Consider the following 20,490-nt stretch of genomic DNA (forward strand, 5'->3'; position numbering starts at 1 on the left):
GCGAGCTCCCGCGCTCGCGCTGCTGGCACCTCTTCCTGCAATCACCCCGTCCTCTCCAGGATGCTGCTGTGTGTAGAGTGTCTCTTAGGAGCTGATTATGCCTCTTGAGCTGGAAATGTTGCCTAAGATTTCCTGGGGATTTGTTCTGTTGCCACTGAACTCTCCCTGGGTGCGGAGATGCCAAGGTGGGAGTGGCGAAGGGCCGCTCCAGCTGGACTCCTGCTCATCCCAGGAGAGCTCCGTGCTGGGACTGGGGAAGGATGTGGTCTAAGTGCTGCTGGGGATTTCTGGGCTTTGCCCATCTCCTGCTCCACAGCAGGAACAGCTGCTGTGTTTTCTCTGGGGTGCTTTTCCCCGAGGTCCGTGGCAGCCTGTAGGAGCAAGCTGGTGATTCTGTAAATCACGGGCTGCTCTTTGCTGTGCTCAGCAGGGAGGCTCTTTTCACTAAATCCAGTTTAGCCCTCCTGAGTTTCAGCAGGCGTGGATAGAATGGAGAAGACAAAGTAGAAACCAGCTGGACAGTTTTCCCCTCCTACTCTCTCTCATAATGTGATTAAGGAGGAGACAGGATGTGTGATGCTCTTAGGGGGCCAAATGGGCCAACCCACGGTCTAACCCCTCCTGAAAGAAGTCCATTATTTTTCCAAAGTGCCCTCTTAACAGAAAGTACTGGACTGTGTCCCTACATTTTTGCTTTGCTGGAAATCACCTGGTTTTAAAGGATTGCTCTGTCACTGACGTGGGGTCTGTCAGTTTGTGTTGCAGAGTAAATTTGGGCTAAATCTCATTTGAGTTTGGAGAGGACCCAGAGTTGATGTCCACGTGATTTATGTTGGGTTTTAAGAGGAAGGGATCACTGACAGAGCTTGTGGTGTGCTCCAGGTGCCAGAGGCAGCCTGGGTTTGTTGTTCTGCTGGGAGAATTGACTGGAGATTGCCACTGCTGTGTGCCGTACACAGATATCTAATAAAAGATCCCATTAGCAAATAAGTGATTTATATTGGAACATACACAGGCAAGGCATGAGAGACGAGTGGGATAGGAATTCCCTCTCAGCGCTGTGCTGTGCTTCTAGCAGAGACAACACTTGAATATATTACAGGAAGACAGGTAGCACAGGAGGTAATAATAGGAGGATTTGGCTCAGCATAATAAGCAGTCATCCAGCATCCCACCTCCGTGGCGGCTGTCTGCAGATTTCGCTGTCTGTCGATCCGTTGGGTACTTGGGGAGATATTCCCAGCTGACAGCTTCCCTCCCCGAGCTCCTGCTCGGCACTGGTGGATTCACCCAGGTCTTTAACTCCTGACAAAACTCCAGCTGGTGGGATTGCAGCAGCGTGGGGCTGCGGCTCGGCCCCCGCCAGCCGGAGCCGGCAAGCTCGGCGCAGCCCTGGCAGGGACTCTTCTGCAGGCAAATGCTGCATCACCCTCCCGTATCTCTCCATCTGAAGGGGACGTGGGAGAGGAGCAGGATCAAGTGGCTGGGAGCTTAAAGCCGTTGTGGGATTCAGTGCTGGAGCGTGAGTAATGCCGAGCCAAATTCACCCTGCGGTGGAAAGGCGAGAGCGGCGCTGGCATTAACCAAGTGACCCCAGGAGCAGAGCAGGGCTGGGGTTGGTCCCCTGTCTTCAGCTCAGATTAGAGCCTCGCGGAGAATGCCTGGGATGCTGCATGTCCAGGCATTCCTGAGGGGTTTAGTGCTTACTCTGAGCTGCAGTGCTTAATGGCTTGTTGCCATGAAGGCAGCTCAGCAAGTGTGACAGCTGCCCTGTTACCCTGCCACAGCTTACTGCTCTGCTAAGGAGGTGTGGATTTAAGCCAGGACACCAGGGTCTTCCCAGTTCCCACTTTCCCCTTTCCTAAGAGCTCGGAAAGCAGCGCTTAGCCTTGCTTGTGAGCAGATTTGAGGGCCAGAAATGTGAACCAAGTGCGTGAGTGTTACCTGCCTGGGATTAACTCTGCTCTGGGTCCAGGCAGGATGACTGGCACGGCCCAGAGTGTGGGAGGGTGCGTGGGAGAGGACAATGTGTCAGAGATGTTTGGTGTGGTGCCTCCACACCGGCGGCTGAGCTCTGTGAGACATTTTGGCTCTTCCCTCAAAGAAAAAAGGCTGAGGGGAAAGAGGATGATAATCTTCAAATGGGTTGAAGGTGGCTGTGGAGAGGGAATAATCTGCTTTCTGTGTCTGCTGGGGATTGGGCTCAAATTGCAGAGTGAGAGATTTAATTCAGGCACAAGGGAAAAACTTCTGACTGCAGGGATAGTCAAAAGCCCAGACTCCATCAGCAAAGGTTTTCTTGAAGAGGCTGGGGGTGGTTTGGATGGTTTTTCATGAGGCTGAGGTGTAAGCTGAGTTTGTCAGGTCTTTTCCACTCTCTTACCTGGAATTCTGCGATGTAGATCCCCTTGGTGTCTGTGCCTTGCTGTGTATAAAGAGAGGAATATGGCAGAGGGGACAGCACATTGGTGGGAGGGGGAGGAGTGGGCTGGAAGCAGGTGGGAAAGCCAAAAATCACTGAGTCTGTCCACAACTTCCCACTTCCACCTGTAGCTGTCGATCCACTTGTCATCTCCTATTTACAACCTGCAGTTTGTGCTACTCGGGAGGCTTCAGCTGTGAGAGCACCACTTCAGCCTGCTCAGCGCTGAGCCACAAAGCCACCCTGACCCAGCAGTGTGGGAAATTCAGCTGAATTTTCCATCTGGAACCCCAGGATGCTGGGACGGGGGCGGGCGTGGGGGCCCGTGTAAACAGCACAAGGTTATTAGTCATGGTGAGGTGGTCACATCTGCCAGGGTTGGGCTGTGGGCACTGCACCAGGCCGGGCTCCACAGGGGAGGTTTGAAGCTCTGGGTGCTCGGGGAGCTTCTACCAAGGCAGGAGGATGGCGTGGGAGCATCACAAAGGGGCTTGTTTGAAAATGGTAACGAGTGGGTGCTGGAGGCTGGGTTTCATGGGCTCGTGGGGTGGGAGTCAGAATTAGTGCTAAATGAGATTATCTTCCTTTTCAAAGCACTTCAGGGGCTGAGCACGGTGCATTCGAAGAGTCAGGCGAACTGTTGAGTGTTGCTTGTCTTTCTTCTATTATTCTGCACCCATCTCTGTTGTACTTTGGCCTGGAAAAGCAATTCTTTAGGTAAATTTGACAATCTGCTTCACCTCTGAGCCCTTTATGCCCTGCAGAAAGGCTGAGGTTGCCCTTAAATTGCCATGCGGTAGGAAATGGGTAAGTCATTATTATTATGTTCATTTAAGCCCAAATTGAAGCAGTTTATGAAAGGTTTGTGCCCTTCATACTTTTGCTATCAAGTAATAGCTGAGTGGATAAACCTGCTGGCACGATTTTGGTAATCTTTAAGTAAAAATGGGCAATATATATGGAAAAATAATGTCAGAGTTGTAATTGGGAGTATGTGAGCTCAAAACGTCCCTCTAAATGTGAGGAGTGTCTTATCAAGCAACTGATACTGTGCTGGGTGTGATAACAGCCAGCCAAAACTCAGCCTGCAGTTCCATTGCTCGCTGCCTACCTGCCCTGCTCACCACAAGAATATACAGAATATATTCAATAAACCCGTGAAAGCAAAATGACTCTGCTCTTTTCCCACAAGTGGGACAATGCTTTCATTTTCCATGACGAATGGTTCTTTTTCCTCTTTTTAAACATGGCAATCATGCCAGCATCTCCCCAGGTGGGGAATATCCGACTGCTGGGGCCACTTTTGATTTTGTTTATATCAGCTCAGCACAGCTGTAAATCCAGGGGCTGTTACAGCTTCGCTTTCCAATCACTCAGCTGTGAATGAGTTGGGGGTTGGGGTTGGAAGCTGATTCCTCGAGGGCTGCTTGGAGGTCTCTGCTCCACGAATTTGCACCAGTGATTCCCCAGTGACCAGCTGGGGATGGAAACATGCTGGATCCCAGGGGCTCCTCAGATTGCAGTGGGAATAAAACTGCCATGATCCTCATAACAGCAGAATAATCCAAATGGCTGAAATCCCTTCATCTTCTTTTCTTAGCCGAGAAGGCCCTGAAAGCCTCTGAGGACTGGCAGTGAGCTGGGGATGTTTTACTCCAAGTTTGTTGGTTCAGCCTTAGTTTGGGTCAGGAGCCATTGTCAGAGCAGGGATCTTCAGTGATGAAATAGTGAGGGATGGGAGCATCTGCAGGTCATAATTAAGGTTTGTTCAGCCTGGACAAGAGGAGACTGAGGGGAGACCTCATCAGGGTCTGCAGCCTCCTCATGAGGGGAAGCAGAGGAGCAGCACCAATTTCTTCTCTCTGTGACAGTGGTAGGACCTGAGGGAATGGCTGGAGCTGTGTCAGGGGAGGGTTAGGCTGGATATCAGGAAAAGATTCTGCATCCAGGGGGTTGTTGGGCACTGGGAGAGGCTCCCCAGGGAATGGTCATGGCCCCGAGACTTACAGAGCTCAAGGAGTGTTTGAACAATGCATCTGGACAGGCACCAAGTGGGATTGTTGGGGTGTCCTGTGCAGGGCCAGGAGTTGGACCTGATGATCCCACCGGGTCCCTTCCAACTCAGGACATTCTATGATTCTCTGAATTAAAGGGTCCTGGATAAAGGCAGGTTTTAAGAGATGCTTCAGGCGTGGCTTGTGCAGTCTTTGCACAAATGTTCATTTCTTGTGCTTTGGAGGAAGGTTTTTCTTAAGGACTGCTCTTCAGCAGTCAGGGGGAAAGGGAAATGGGTATTTGCTCTCCGTGATGGTCGGCAGATGGGTGATCTGAGCATCTTGGGCAGGAGCCATCCTGCAGACACCGAGACCTCAGGTGTTCCCCACTCCTCAGGTGGGTCTCTCCGAAGGGCAGGATGCAGGGGAATGGGGAAGGAACGTTTCGCCCATGCCATGGGGAGAGCTGCTGCTCTGGCACCACTCTTCAGCACGCCACTGGAAGTGTAAAACAAACAGCGGGCTAGTTTAGAGTAATTTGGTGAAATGCTGTCACCTGGCATGGAACCAAAATACTGCTTAAATCAGGATAAACACAGTCTGGATTCTACTCTCATTTTCCATTCCCAGTCTGCTATGGAGTTATTTTATTTTAGCTATGTGTAAATCTTACCACATTTCCCTGCAAGGTGCTCAGCTGGGAAGCTGCAAGGGATGAGGGCAGCGATCTTCCAAGTCAGTTATGGAATTTGAGCTGGTTGTTCTCTGTGTAGCTCAAGGAAAGGGCAATTCCAAGCAGGAGGGTGCAGGAAAGAAGACTCATTTTTAAAGTAGTTACAGAGCATATGTCCCTATGGTAAAATAATGCCAGTAATGGTAATAGTGGTAGTAGTAACAATGATTATTATGATAATGATAATAATTGTAAGTTCCATGGCAGAGGCAGCTCCAGAACAGGAGCAGCTCTAGCAGCTCCTGTAATTGTCCCTAATATTTAATTTTTATAATGATCCCTGGATGTGTCTTAACTTGTGGCAACCAGCAATGTTCAGGACATTGATCATAGAAGTGTTCAGGTTAGAAAAGACTTCCAAGATCATCAAGTCCAACCTTTAACTGAATCCCACCACACCCCCTAAACATATCTCAGAGTGCCACATCTACTCCTGTTTTTATTTTTTTTTTTTTTTTTTTTTTTAATATTTCCAGGGATGATGACTCCACCACTTCCCTGGGGAGCCTGTCCCAATGCTTAACCACCCTTTCAACAGAGAAGTTTTTCCTAATACCCAAACTGAACTTCTCCTGGTGCATCTTGAGACCATTTCCCCTTGCCTTATCATTATTTGCCTGGGAGAAGCAGCTGACCCTCACCTCAGCACAACTTCATTTCAAAGAGTTTTACAGAATTAATGTTGCACTGAGCAGTATGGACAAGTCCCCTCTGCTTTGAATGTTTGTATGAATACCTGCATTGTACCACTTCATCTTAGGGCACTGGAGTGGATCCTAGAGCATTTGATTTTCCAGGACTGACACGGGGAGATTGAGGTTTGCTGTTTCCCGCAGTGCCAGTGTCAGTGCTGCTGCACAACGTGATTAAAGTTCACTTCTGCCCCTGTTTTCTCAGAGGCAAAGAGCTCCTGCCCATGGAGGAATTGGCCATTTTGATTATTGCCAGCTTAATTGTGGAAAATGTTTTTTTTTTTTTCTTTGTGCTTTAAAGGAAAAGACTGGAACAGGATGATTTTTCCATATGCATGAAGAGCAAAGGTTTAAAAACCAGCCATGCCATCTGACCAGCTCACAAACAGTTAAGCCAAAAGCTGTCTCCTGTTTCTTCTCCATCCTTCCCAAAGGTCTTGAGCAGCAGAGAATAAGGTGCTGGTGCTTGATTGTTGTGACACAGCCCTAGGAACCCCCCCAAGGCATTTGCACACAGCAGGAATCTAAGCTGAATTAAGCTTTGGAAGTGAGATGGAGAGGCAGTATTATTCCCTTCATGTCCAGGGGATCAAAATAGGCCCCCAGGAAGATAAAGCCAGTGTTTGCCACCTAAATCAGATCAGCTGAGAGGCCTTTGAAAAGATTGGCTTAAGTGATGGTGCTGTGTGTCCACAGCTGACCTGTGGGTGAGCTGGGAGTAGACCCCACCCTCCTCCTTGGCATCCCCTGGCTCCTCACGCTGATTCCCAACCCACAGCTGGCAGAGGGATGCAGGGTGGCTCAAGGATCTTCGTCAGAGCTCCATAAAACTGGGATTTCAGTAGCTTGGCTGAGCGGGGTGCAGTCAGAAAGGGACAAATAAAGCAAATAAAGCTTCGAGTGTTTTAAAGAATGACGGTGAAAACATTTGGGAACAGCTGTCTGGTGAGGTGGAGAGCAGTCTTCAGCATCAATATGGGCCTGATCCATCCATCCTTGACATCAGGACTGGACATTGAAGCACTGGGAGAGCAGCCTGGGAGTTCCAGCCTGGCAGTGAGCATTGCTGACTGGCAGGTACATAATGCCCACTGTTTAATCCCCTGCTAGCCTGGAGGAAATTATCCTGACAATTCCCATTAAGGAGAGGCTGAGTGACCACTCCTCTGCCCTGAAAACTTCACCAAAGCTGTTGACGAAAAGCAAATTGTCATGTTGTATCTTGTGAGAGGACTCAATACGCACTGAAGAGTTAGTGATAGTTAATAAATAGTAGCGTGTTAAGACGTCTCTCTGGGTGATTTTTGTGTGCTGTAATTACACAGAATTGCCTGTTAGACTGGCCAAATAACATAAAAGGAGCCCTGAGCTCCACAACTGTGTTCCTGATAATGGGTGACTATTAGCTTTGACATGGGAAGGCTGTGGTTTTGATAGGAGGGATGCAAAGCAAGGTGGAAATCCTCTGGACCTGGCTTGCAGTGGCAGGGGCTGAGCTGGGAAGGTGTCACATCTACCAGAAAGAAGGTGTGAAAGGATGATTTATTAATGATGCCTCTAAGTGATCTTCATGCAGGGACCTCAAAGCCCTTCTCAGAGATTAAATGATGGAGAGGAGAAGGCTCTGGGGAGACCTTATTTTGATTTTTCAATATGTGAAGTGTTAGAAGAAAGCTGGAGAAAGACTTTTTTACAGGTTTAATTCAGGATAGAGTTAATTTTAGCAGCCAGTATGGGACTGTATTTTGGGTTGTTGGACACTGCCATTGCTGCCATGGAGTGAGAGGATGAGGAGGAATGGCTTAAACTGAAAGAGGGTAGAGTTATATTAAATATTGGGAAAGACCTTTTTCCTGTGAGAGTGCTGGGGTCCTGGCACATGTTGCCCAGAGAAGCTGTGGTTGCCCCATCCCTGGAAGCTTCCAAGGCCAGGCTGGATGGGGCTTGGAGCACCCTGGGATAGTGGAGGGTGTCCCTGCCCATGGCAGGGAGTTGGAATTAGATGATTTCAAAGGTCCCTTCCAACCCAAGCTATTCTGTGAGTCTATGGGAAAAAAGGAATATCTTAGTCCTTTCTCAGTGCTCATCTGCTTTGAGTTGAGTGAACCCTGTAGACCTCTGACAGGGCTGACCCACCAAAAAATCTCCTTTCAGCCCTGGCCCAATCCTGACATCCACCAGGAAGTGCTTGTGTCCTGCTCTCCCTCTCTCCCTGTCTTACAATCACTGCATGAAATTGCTGGCCAGGGAGAGAAAACTGAGCCTTCCCTTGAGCACGCCCGGGGTACGTGGAAATTTCCCATCCCAACGAAGTATAAATGTGATATCCACAGGGCCTGGGCCCGGATGAGAAATCCTGAATCTGACCAAATTGAGTATTAAAAAAATCAGTGTTTTTTTGGCAGCTGAAAAGAGCACATTCACCTGCTGGACACTCAACCCTCCTGTGTTGTTTTCTCCAGCACTGACACACACCTTTTGTTCTGGAAGCTGTTTGCTTCTGTAAGCCCTGCTAAAAGCATTATTTTCCAGCAATTTTGATACCTCTCTCCCTGCTTTGACAAGAGTTGTCCAACCAGCAGTGAAATCGATACAGTGTGGCTTAAATAAAACTTCACAGGAGTCATAAAAAGCCTTTGGGCCAGTGGCACAGCAGAACCATTCCTGTGCAATTCTTGGAGTAAATCCCACCCAGCTGGTCCAGTTCTGTGTCGGGAGAGTGGAATGAGCTTGGTTGCTTTGAGCCCCTGACCTGTGAGGGAAGGGAGAGGGACTTGCTTGGTGTTGCAAAGATGTAAAGGGCACTCTGGTCACAGCCTGTGGGACAGTTACAAAAATCATAAAACCAAATTCCTCTGGTTTGTGCCTGGTGGTTTAACAAGAGGGAAAAGACAAAATTGTAGCTTGGGAAGTGTGTGGAATAATTTAGGTTGAGAAAAAATCTCCGAGACAGTCGAGTCCAAGCATTAACCTGGTAACGCCACGTTCACGGCTAAACCACGCCCCTGAGTGCAATATCCAGACATTTCCTTAACACTTCCTGGGATGCAGGTTCCACCACTGCCCTGAGCAGCCTGTTCCAATGCTTTTCAGTGAAAAAAATTCTTCCTGATAGCCAATCTAAACCTCCCCTTATGTGACCTCAGGAAAAACCCTGTCGCCAATAAAGAGTTGTGTCTCTGGAATGGGCACCTGTGGGATGGGAGCTCTCCATCTTGGAGAATTCCCAAATCCAGACAAAGCCATCACCAGCCTCACCTGATGTTAGTGCTGGTCTTGCTCCAAGCAGCAAATTGGGTTGTAAAGCTGGAGATGTCCCTTGCAACCGAAGCTCTGACTTCATGAATCTTTAATTTCAAATGTTCAGGAAGTCAGGCTCAAGGCAACTATTATGAATAGCAAACAAATTTCTAAAACCAAACAAAGCCCAGCCCCTCCCCAATTCCAAACTCGTGTGCCTGTGTTTAATTTCAGAGGAGAATAAACGGTTTAATTTTTCGGTGATTCTGTTGGTGTGATGTTGTGCCTATAAAGACTTTGTTCAAGCCTTTCTTGGAATAAAGAATGGAAAAAGCAGAAAGAACAGCTTGGTTGTAAGGTCTGGGGCAAACTGCACAGCATTAAGAAATACTTTGTTCTAATTGGAGCCTGTTTGACCCTGGAGCCAGAGCAGGGTAATGGAAAAAGCACAACTCAAATCGAGTCGCTTTTCACAGCGTTCTGCAGAAAGCCAGAGAAGGAAAGGGAGAAATGCAGAGAATTTGAAAGGGGGAGAGCCGGAAAAATGCATTAAGAGCAAGAAGAAAAGGCAGATTATGCCGTGGGAAATAGCCAAAGGAAAGGAGGCAGAGAAGACAAAGGAGAGCAAAAATTAGGGAGAAAGGAGGAGAAGGAAAAAGAAGGAAGCAAGGTGAAATTATAAAGGAAAGGAGGAGCGTCCTTCTGCCCTGCCGGGCAGAGCGATGAGGTGGCAGGACAGCGAGTGGCCCCAGGCAGCAGCGCTCGTTATTTCCATCCTGGCTGATGTCATTGATTGCCTCTCTCCTCCCCTGTCATGCCTGGTGACAGAATCGCAGCCCTTGCGACTCAGAATGACCTGCTCTGTTCCCGACTGGCCCAGGGAAAAGTTTTACTTCCAGCTCTAAACAGCCACAGCTTTTTCTGTATTTCAGGGGGTTTTTGGATGGCCCCTCTCAGCAGTTCCTCTCTGGGACCACCTCCAATCCAGGCAGGTAGGAATCCTATTCCTGGCCTGTCTTCTGCAAACAACCAATTTTTTCCTCAGCTGTGGTGCTGGGAAAATCCCATAGGGATGTTCCTTCTCTTACCTTGACATTTTTCTGTTGGTAGCATCTTTATTTTTTAAACCAACCTTGATTTCCCCATTTTTCCTTCTTTAAGGAAATTTCCCTCACAAGACTCAGATCCTGCAGCATCTGACCACCTTCTGTCAGGGGGTTTAATTAGTCAGAAAAAATAAACAAATTATTATTCGTTTGCTGAACAAAATATGTGGTGGATAGAGAAAGAATGTGGGAAGGACAAAGAAACCTTAATGAAGGAAGAAAGCAGAATCTTAAGATATTGGGGCCTAAGCCTTTAGGACTTGCTTAAGATAACTGTAAATGGCCTCGAGTTGCAGCAGGGGACGTTTAGATTGGATATTAGGAAAAAATATCTTAATGGAAAAGGTGTTAAAGAATTGAAACAAGGAAATAGCAGAGTCACTATCCCTGGAAGTGATCAAAAAATGTGGATGTGGCACTTGAGAGAGGACATGGTGTAGTGGTGAACATGGTGGTGGTGCTGGGTTGATGTTTGGACTTGCTGATCTTAAAGGTCTTTTCCAACCTTAATTATCTGAATATTCCCGAAGGAGCAAGCTCCTCTTCTTCCTGCAGCCAGTGATTTTTGTGGTTATCCCCCTTCCTGATGCCAAGAAAAACCCCATCAGGGCTGGACCAATCCTTCCTTTCCTGTAGGGTGGAGGGATGAGCTTCATGGCATCTCTTCATCTGTCTTTCTTCTAGACATGGGGTTTGTGAAAATTTGTAGGATGAAGAAGGAGGTGCAGATCAGAATCTTTCCTGGGGGATGGGCTGCAGATGGACATCAGTTATTACCCTAAAGCCTGGCTTAAGCTTGGCCAGTCATCATTTGTTTAATGCCTTGTCTAGGAGCAAACATCTGAGCTAGGAATGATCCAGTACATGTGGAAGATCCTTAATTAGCTTCAGGATCTGGGAGAGGGTTATGGATGATGTGGGACAGTGGATGGGGAAGGCTGTGAGAGAACCTGAGCTCTTTTGGGCTGGTGGGATCTCGGGGAGGATGTGGAAGGGAGGACAGATGGGGTTGCAGTGTTGGGATTTAGGGATGCAGCCTGCTCATCTCTTAAAAACCAAACTCCATTCCCTTGGTGAGCCTCGATGGTTCAGGATTGAGTTACATGTCAGGCTTTCTTTGCTTTAATGGAGCTCCTCCCCCATTTTGTCCAGTTACCCATGAAAAGTCAGTGAAATGAGACCTACTTAAATCAAATGTCACAATCGATGCTCATCCCAGGCCACCATTTGTGCGATGTGAACTCAAATTGCCCTAAGGGGGGAGCAGGGAGAGGGAAAGGCTTGGGAAGGAGTTTGGAGAGAGCGAGCAAGGAACCGTCCGTAGCCGAGTGTCTTGTGTTCCACGGTGCTTTTGTCACAACCATGCACCAGGGCTGTTGCCCACCAGGATTCTGCAGGGGGGAGAAAAAAAGCTGTGGCTTCCTACAGGATGTTGCGTCCATCTCTGCCACACCCTACCTGACTAAATCAGAGTCCTTCCCACATTTCAGTTTACAAGGAGCAAAATATGCGGTATCAGCACTCGCCCTGCCTGGATGATGTCCAAATCCAATTTTGTTTGATGGAAGACAAAATCAAAGCGTTGATATTTTCATTGAAATTTATGTTTACCTTGTTCCCCCCCCAAAAAATGCTTCTAACCTTGCATGAATATTTGGCAGGAGTAAATTCTCAGGGTGGGAGCACAGTCATAGGAGTTGATGTAAAAAGTCACAGTGACCCAAGTCTCTGTAAAAGTTTAGGGAAAGAATCCACAGGTGAGCTGAAACATCTCTTTCATGAGCATTCTGGGAATCTAAAGGCAGAGGGAGATGCAAGAGGGACTGGTGAGGCTCAGGTTTCTTGTCTGTAGCTGGTCTGCACCCAGTGAAGATCCCTCAGACCACCTGTACTCCTTTTGGTGCCAGCTGGGTGCTCAAGCCATTGAGTGTGTGAGACATCCCACCCTTAAGGGGACGGAAGCACCCAAAATTTTTGGTCAAAAAGAATGGCAGAAGTCAGAGGAGTCCCAAGTTTTATAAGTGAATTGCAGGTGGAAATGGTTATGTTAGTCCCTGATCTGGTGCCAGCACATGGCAGTGGGTTTTGGATAAAGGGGTAAAGTGGAAGGGGAAAGGGAGATTGATTAAAGAGAGGGAGACAGAAACAGCGGAGAAACAAGGAAAGGGAGAAAGAGAAATCACCAGTGCTGGCTCCAGTACTGATCTAGCTGATGGGGTGTCCAGGGTCCTGGGGTGCCCATGAGCCCAGGGAGTACCTTTTTATAGATCAGTTTTCTCTGCTTTGGAGATAAGTCTCTCTCTTTTCATGCAAATCAGTTGTCATGCACAGCCTGTTCTTCTAGACCTTTCTGGAAGTGGGTTGAAGCCTTCAGGGATCTTGGGTGGTCTTGATCCACCCTATAGTCCATGCCCAATTCTTAACCTTATTCCTGTGCCTGCACTGTCCTGTGTTGTGCTGATCTCCAGGTGCCAGAACAAAGATTTTTTTTCCCAGAAAAGTGCTGCCCTACCTGTGCATGGCCCCTTTTCCAACCATGCCTTGTTCTTCAGTGTGTTATTACCAACAATCCTTGGTTGCCTTCATGACCACCCATGTTTGAGACATTCACATTAATCCCCTTATTTTCTAAGCTTCTACAGTGTGTCACTAAATTTTGGAAGTTCTTGTTCCATCCTTCCCGACAGCTGCTGCAGGGTTCCTTGCAGTGGCGTGGTGAAAGCTTTATTCCTCTTTAATTCCCCTCAGCTGTGAGAAGTGTCCTTGTTCAAAATAAGCAAATAAGGAGGATTTTCCCAAGCCCTCAAAAATTCAGGGACACTTCAGCTCTGACCTTTGTGTATCAGAGTTATTAATCTTTTTTTTGTGGAGTAATCCTGTAGTGACTGTGGGCCTTGAGTAAGTGGGCATAGGTTTGGTTTGGCCATGTGCTGAGCTGGCCAGGCTCCATTTAAACCTAGCACTGAGCCCTGCCTGATGTGTTTCGCTTCACAGAAGGCTCAGTAGCCTGGAACAGAGCTGCTGTAGCCTCAGCTCCATGGCATCCCTCTGACTGGAGGTTCAGGCTGAGCAGCCTCATGCCTGCAAAAAAAACCAATGTAGTCAAGTCCTTAGAGGACTGCCTGTTTCATTCCCAAAATCATGCATAATTTACTTTCCTTTTTTTATTTTATCTCCTGTGCTAAGCCCTTGCTGTGTCAGAAACCATCCCATCTCCATGAGTGAAGTGCGAGGTGCTGGTGCTGTGCCAATCTAATGACAGCCTTGACTGGGCTCCCTGTCCTCTGCAAATGGTTCAGCCCTAAAAAAGGGGTTCTTGGGTGTCTTTTCTGTGTGGGGCTCTGCCTCTCTCTGCCTTCCTGCCAGCAGAGATCACTGATGTGGAAATAAGGAACGTGCAGGGGAAAAAAAAATGCCTGCAGCAGAGAAAGCCAAGTGGGATTGAGCTCCTCGCTCTGAGCTGAGGACAGGGCGAGTTCAGTGATATCAGTGTGGCAGATGTTGGGTAGTTACAGGATGCAGAGAGCTCCATTAGAGAGGTTACAGTGTGTGTGTGCTCTTGATATTGCAAGAGCTGATGTTCTTTTGTATTCAGCCAGAAAAAAAGAACCATTCCACACCAGGTTTTCCATCCTGAGTGATCCCCTTCTATGAGAAAAATGCCTTGTGTAATGGTGTAGGAGCAGTGAATTGATGGATGGTGGATCCCTGGGGAGGATACACATCTTGTTTTTCCTTCCCTTGCTTCATTTCATCCTTTTCCAGATGAATGTTTGTGGTTGGTGGAAAATTTTCACCTTCTTTTCATCCTCCACTCTTCATCACCGCTGTCCCAGAAGAGCTCGTTTGTAATTGTTCTGTTATTGCTTCATTAATTATCTTCCCACTTTCACACTGGATATGAAGAGCCTGATCCTCCTCTCATAACACCTTTCACATGCCTGCCTTCCATGGATGTCAAAATTGTTACCCAGGCTTGACACTGGTTTGTGGGGGCAGAATCAGGTCCAAAACAACAACAAAAAAAAAAAAGTCTGGGTCAAGGAGAAACAGATCCTGATCTCCTTCCCTGCTTGTTTGTATGCACAGTGTGATGTGAAGGTCAGCTGAGTGGACACACCAACAAACAGGGAAGTTCTTGCCATGGAATTTTCATGGTAGAACTGGCTGAACTTATTTTTTAATGTCTCACTTTCTCTCTTTCAGAACATGGAAAAGGTGCTGGTCCCTTCTGTCACATTAATTGTAGGCTGTGGAGTATCCTCGCTGACACTTTTGCTGTTGATTATCATTTATGTCTCTGTTTGGAGGTATGGCTTTCATTCTCTTCTCTTGTTTTTGGGGAAAGTAACTGTCTTTTGACCTACATGGATCCTGGAATGTTTGCTCTGTGGTTTTGGGTGTCTGGTGCTTGAGGAGGAACTGTTTGGGAATGAGTGGGCCCTGCAGAAAGTCATCCTGGTGGCTTAGCTGGCATTATTCTCTCCTTTCAGTGCCAGAGAAATTAGCAGAGTGAAATTAGTGCCATGCCCTCATGTAGGGACATTGTTCCATTTCCAAAAGCCTCGTGCTGGTTTTGATGCCTTTGTGTACCCCAGGAAACCTTGTCAGAGGCGAGGTGGACACGCATGGCCTCTTGGCAGGCAGATGCTGCTGCAAGGTAATTCTTTGGGAACATCCAAACCTCTGTGATCTGCCATGAAAACATCTGGCCTGAAGAACTGACAGAACTTTTCAGGAGCTTAAGGATGTTAAGCCTTAAATCATCTAAATAACTCCCCAACCTTTTAGCTACTTTTTGCCTTCAGCTTCAGATGCATATGGGATTCCCTCAGTACATCCCATTGCTGACAGCTCCTGTACACAGGTCGGGTGGAAACTAAAATTGTGCCATTTATGGAGGCTGAAGGGGTTTTGAACCAAAGCTTTGATGAACAATTGGCCCGTGCCCCTGTTAGATACATTCTGGTGACTCTAAGCTGGAGGACCCGAGGTGTGCAAGGGATTTTCTCCCTGTAATGCCTTCAACAAGGTCTGAGTTTATCCTACGGGATCCACGTCTCTCCTAAATCCATGGCAAACACGCTGAGACCTTCATGGCTCGAGGCCAAGCAAAGACAAATCAGAACCAGGTGAATGTCTGTGAAACCCAAATGGAGTGGCTGCAGGGAGTACAGTTGGGTATTATTGGTGATCCTTTTGGGAGAAGGGATCAGTGTGAGGCTCTTATTTTGTGCAGTGCTTCTTCTCAGCAGGAAGGAAAGGGTAAATTCCACTTAGAGATTGAACTGAGATAACTTTTTCTGCACTTTGATAGAGGAAAGAAACAAGAGAGTAAACACTGAGCAAAAATGCATCTTTTTTTTCTGTTGATACTGTGACAGTGCATAGTGGCTGGTTAATTTTGGCAGCTGAAGACTGATCATGATAACGTTTATCTAGAACTCAGGTTTTTCCGTGCCTGGGGTATCATTGGATGTGCTCAAGTCCTTGTCCTCTCCTGCTTTTCCTCAGGCTGGGCGGCACTGAGCAGCGCCGGTAGGTGACTTACTGGGGTCACTGGTGTCAGGATCAAGTGGAAAGTTAGGATAGAAGATTAAAGAGCAAGTGTTCGAGCCTCACCCTCTCTTTCCTATCAGAAACAGGGTCAGGATCTGAAGCCCAGGCTCAGACATGAGGCTGAATCAGTTTGGAGCATGCCAGAGTCATTTGGAATAACATGATGTATTTTTTTCCAGGACTGTGCTCCCCCCGCCCCTCCAATATTTACTGTTATTGAAGACAGTAAATTGCCTGACCTGTTTCAAATATGTTCTGTTTAATTTCTCATTCCACTCTTTGCCTTATGCCTATGCCCAAAACGATCAGCAGGAATGGGAGGACACGTTTAAGGGAGGCTTGAATGGGTATTTCTGAGCTAGCCAAGGATGGACATGCATTTCCAAGTGATCCTGAGACCAGCTATATCTTGATTAAAGGGCTCTCTATCCTGAGTCTCTCTGTGTAAATATTTGTAAAGCATGATAAAGTGATCTCTAGAATTTCTCTTTGGTGCGCTGAGTTTGTTCCATTTCTTCTCTGTAGATCATGTTTTCATGTTTTCCAAACTTCACAGCATTCCTGTGGCTGAGCCCTGAGCGCTCTGTGTGTCCTTTTTATTTTAGGCATAGCTGCTGGACGTGAATGTGCTTTCCTATTAATGGTCTCAGGAACTTTGTATTCAACATTATCTCCTGGCTCCCACTTTGTTTTGCCCTAAATGTTGTATATTCTGGTAGACAGCAGCTGGAGGAGTGCTTAGAAATGGAATCAGCAGTATTATTGTCTCTAAAACACAGGAGCAGCATCAAAGTGGTTCTTTTCCACCATGCTGGAGAGAAAACTCCTCTTGTCCTGGCTGTCTGATCTTGTGTGGAGAGCACTCACCAGAGCTCAGCTGTTTCGTGGAGCTTTGGCCGGAAAATTTCCCATTCAGAACTCTGGACAAAGGCATCTGGAGCATGCATCCATAGACCCAGCTTGAGTATGAAACACTTCTGATGAATAAGCTCGCTGAGGCTGACAATCTGGAAGCTTTCCCAGAATTTTGCCCAGCTAGGGTTTGTTTGTGTATATGGGAACCAGAAAAGAAAAGTGGTGGGGGGGTGAGAAAAAGGGAGAGGAACACGGTGAAGAAAAGAGGGGCAGAGTAACAGGGAGGTGATCCCAGCTTTGGGCTACATATCAGGGAGGAAATGAATTTCCCCTCCACTCCCCATTCAAAACCTCCAAATAAAGGCTGCTCCGTGGTGGCACCTACTCAGCCACTGCCATGAATGGCACGAGCTTTTTGAGGCAAGTGATCACTTCAGACACGGCCAACTTGGCACGGCCCCGTTGGAAACTGGAAGTTGTTTCTGTTCGACGGCTGTTGGTGGCCTGTTGGTGGCCTCACTCCAGTCCCCAGTAGACAGATGGCTACAAAAATCCCTGCTGCAGATGGTGCATCTCTGGTCTTATTAGCAGGCTCGACAGAGGGGTCAGTGACACAGTGGGCCACAGAAGTGGAGTGACCTTGTTCCATCTCTGCACTGACTGTCCTGGGTCACAGCTGGAGGCACAATCTGTGTGTGGGCCACGTGCTCCACCACCCCTGTTGGAAAAGAGGGGGAATTGCGAGAAAAGATTGAAAACTGGCGTGGAAATGAAAAACTGGGGGGAAAACCCAACCACTCAGGGGTCAGAACAGGCGAAATGACACCTCTTTTCAAGCAGCTCCTTGACACACTGGCATTTCAGGAGTGCCTCGATGTGTTTTCCATCCCTGAACTCACTGCAGCTCAACAGCCTCTGGAGTCAGTGACCTTTCCATAGCACGGGGATCGATCCCTGCTATCGAGCAGCTCCTCCACCAGCCCATCCAGCGTGTGGGGCAGGGCAGAGCTCTGTCCCTGGCAGCAGCTGGGTGAGTGCTGCATCACTGCAAGAGAACAGCCCTGGCTTTTCTCACTCCTGAGGATTGATTGAGTGGCTGTCAATGAGCTCTCTTGCTTTAAACCCAGGAGCTCTGCCTGTGCTGGGGATGCTGAGGCACTCCTGGCCCTGGTGGGAGGTGGCAGGGATGAGTAAGTGGCTGTGTGGAGAGGGATGTGTGTACACACGGTGAGAAAGCAGCGGTGACTCAGTGTTTGTGGAGAGGAGAGGAGTCTAATGGGGGCAGAGAAACAGACTGTGGGCTTTTCCCACCTTTCCCATCTGTCTCAGCTGGTGCAGGGCTTCCTGCAGCCTGTGGGGAGCCTCACTGGTGACCAGTGACAGGACCTGAGGGCATGGCTGGAGCTGTGTCAGGAGGGTTGGGTTGGGTATCAGGAAATATTTCTTAATTCAGAGGGTGGTTTAGCACTAAACAGGCTCTCCTGGGAATGGTCACAGCACCAAATATGCCAGAGCTCAAGGAGTGTTTGGACACACACTCAGACACGGGGTGGGATTGTGCAGGGCCAGGAGTTGGACTTGCTGATCCTTGTGGGTCCCTTCCAACTCAGGATATTCAGTGATTGTAGGACACAGGCTGAAGCAGAAGTTCCCCAAATTAGCAGTGAGTTTTCCCCAGTTTTGTGGCTGAGTACAGCATATTTTGATACGTAGACAGAATCAATGTATCAGTAGAGGGGTAGCAAGGCAGCACCCTGGAGTAGCTCTCTCTTTGCTGCAGATGTGTTTTTGGGCAAAACCCATCAAGTTCTATGGGTTTTGTTCTCCCTCTGATGCAAATTCCTGACTTCTTTGGCCAGAGGGTCTGGAGAGGAATGGTGATTTCTTTCCGTGGAGCATCCTGTGCTGGAGAAGAGGAAACGGAAGGAAAAAACAAGCGTGGCGGGAGGTCTTAGCATTCTGACTGAACAGAAACTTAACAAGGAAATGTTTGGAATCCAGGTCAGGCTACCAAGGAGGACTCTGGAAGAATTGCCCAGGAATGCAGGATTGAATTAGAATGGTCAGAGCTCAGCTGCGTTTGAAACTGGCCAGGGATGTGAAAGGCATCAAGAACGGGTTCTGGAGGTTCATCAGCCCCAAAGGATTTCCTAGGAAATGGTGTTGAGTGGGACAAGCAGCCTAGTGGATAAGGAAGTTGAAAAGGTGAAGGGACCCAGTGCCTTTTGCCATGTTCTGCTGGCAAGGCTGGCTCCCAGGCACCCAAATTCCTCCACAGAGGCAGAATCCAGGGGAGAAAATGCTCCCCACTGCCAAGGAAAAGAGAGACAAGGACTGTTTAAGTTCTCTGGGTGTTTGCAGATCCATGGCATGCATTGAGGGAGGTGTTTGGTGTGACTGTCGAGCCACTCTCTGTCACCTGGGGAGCTTCCTGAAGGCTGGAAGAAGGCAAATGTTTAAAAAGGGCAAGGAGGAGGATCCAAAGAACAACTGACCGGTCAGCCTACACAGCCCCTGGGATGATTAAAGAGCAAGTAGCTCTAAAGGTTATTTCCAGGCAAAATGATGGACAGGGAAGAGATTGGGAATAGACAGTGAGGATTTATGGAGGACAGGTTGTGCCTGGCTGCCCTGTTTTCCTTTTGGGATGAGGTGACTGCTTACATGGACAGTGGGGAGAAGCAGCTGGTGTGGATTTTGACATTACCAAGGCCATTAACACAGTCTCCAAATGCATTTTTGTATCCAGGTCATGGAATTATGCACTGGATTGGTGGCTTTATATCTGGATGAAATTCCTGCAGGATTTGAGGGTAGTGGTCAAAGGTTTAAGGCCTAATCAAGAACTGGTCAGGGTTGGTAAGAGTGGCCAACATTGTTTAATGTCTTCTTTAACAAACTGAATGATGTTTGACACTCCTGAGGCCACAGCTGGAAAAGGTGCCCAGTATTGGATCCCCCCCAATAGCAGAGATATCAGCACATCCCAGCAAGTCCAGTGGATGCTGAGGGAGCTGATCAATGTCAAAGGAGGCAAAGGGAAGCAACTTGGGGAAGAGGAGGCTGTTAAAGAGCAGTCATGGAGAAGCCAAACAACTTGCAGAGGTAGGCAGGGAAAGGTCTAGAGGCACCAGCTGCAGCAGGAAAAGACCCAGCTGGATCTAAAGCAAAATAATCCTTCACCAGGAGAGCAGTTAAGTTAAGCAGTTTAGTGCTGTAATAAGTCAGCCAAGAGAGGTGGTGGCGTTTCTGTTCCTGGTGATTTTCAAATCTCAATCAGACGAGACCCTGAGAAACCTGATCTGACTTCAAAATCAGTCTTTTTTGGGCATAGGATTGGACTGGCAACTTGAGAAGGCTTTTTTTTTTTTTTTTCCCAACCTAAATTATTCTGATTCTTCTCATTGCCAACCCACATCTTGTTCTTTGGAGGTTCAGGGATCTGGAGAACAAGATAAATTCTCAGGGTGTGAAAGGAAGCAGGGAAAAAGGAGAGTTAGTTTAAGGGGGTTTAGGGGTGAAAAAGTCTTTTGACAGCTGGATTATCTCCCCTTACATTAAAATGCAGATTTATGAACTCATTTCTTACCTTTTTCTGACCAGTGGAGACTTCAGAAGTTTGTGCTAATAGCAGTGGGATCCTAGTGTTGCTACACTGATTTATTACATCTCCTTCCCACCAGGACAGAATCCAAATCTGTTTCTGCCCCATAGCAGCTACTGACTGGAGACTTGAGTTTTACTTCACACAATCAAAGCATTCAAAGGTCTCAGTACCCTCCAGTCACAAATGGAGCAGGGTCCAGGTGATGCCCAGCATTGTATGGAGCCCAGTGAAATCAGGAAATTTGGGCTCATCTTGGCTGTGGAAGGAACCAGAAGCTCATTT

At 47.8% G+C, this 20,490-nt stretch overlaps 1 protein-coding gene across 4 annotated transcripts in view; it reads left to right on the top strand.

Annotated features, from left to right (window-relative positions):
• Positions 1-20,490, top strand: part of ADGRB1 (adhesion G protein-coupled receptor B1) — a 140,317-nt gene that overhangs the window by 58,213 nt on the left and 61,614 nt on the right. For 2 of the 4 annotated variants that reach the window (XM_053981688.1, XM_053981695.1), the window contains exons 13-14: positions 14,394-14,497; positions 15,630-15,725. In XM_053981688.1, the coding sequence (XP_053837663.1) occupies positions 14,394-14,497; positions 15,630-15,725 (200 nt within the window). The remainder of the gene's footprint in view (positions 1-14,393; positions 14,498-15,629; positions 15,726-20,490) is intronic. The other 2 variants (XM_053981704.1, XM_053981714.1) reach the window with 1 other exon arrangement.

The sequence above is a fragment of the Vidua macroura genome, chromosome 1 (assembly GCF_024509145.1).
Source record: "Vidua macroura isolate BioBank_ID:100142 chromosome 1, ASM2450914v1, whole genome shotgun sequence".
NCBI classification, from domain to species: domain Eukaryota; kingdom Metazoa; phylum Chordata; class Aves; order Passeriformes; family Viduidae; genus Vidua; species Vidua macroura.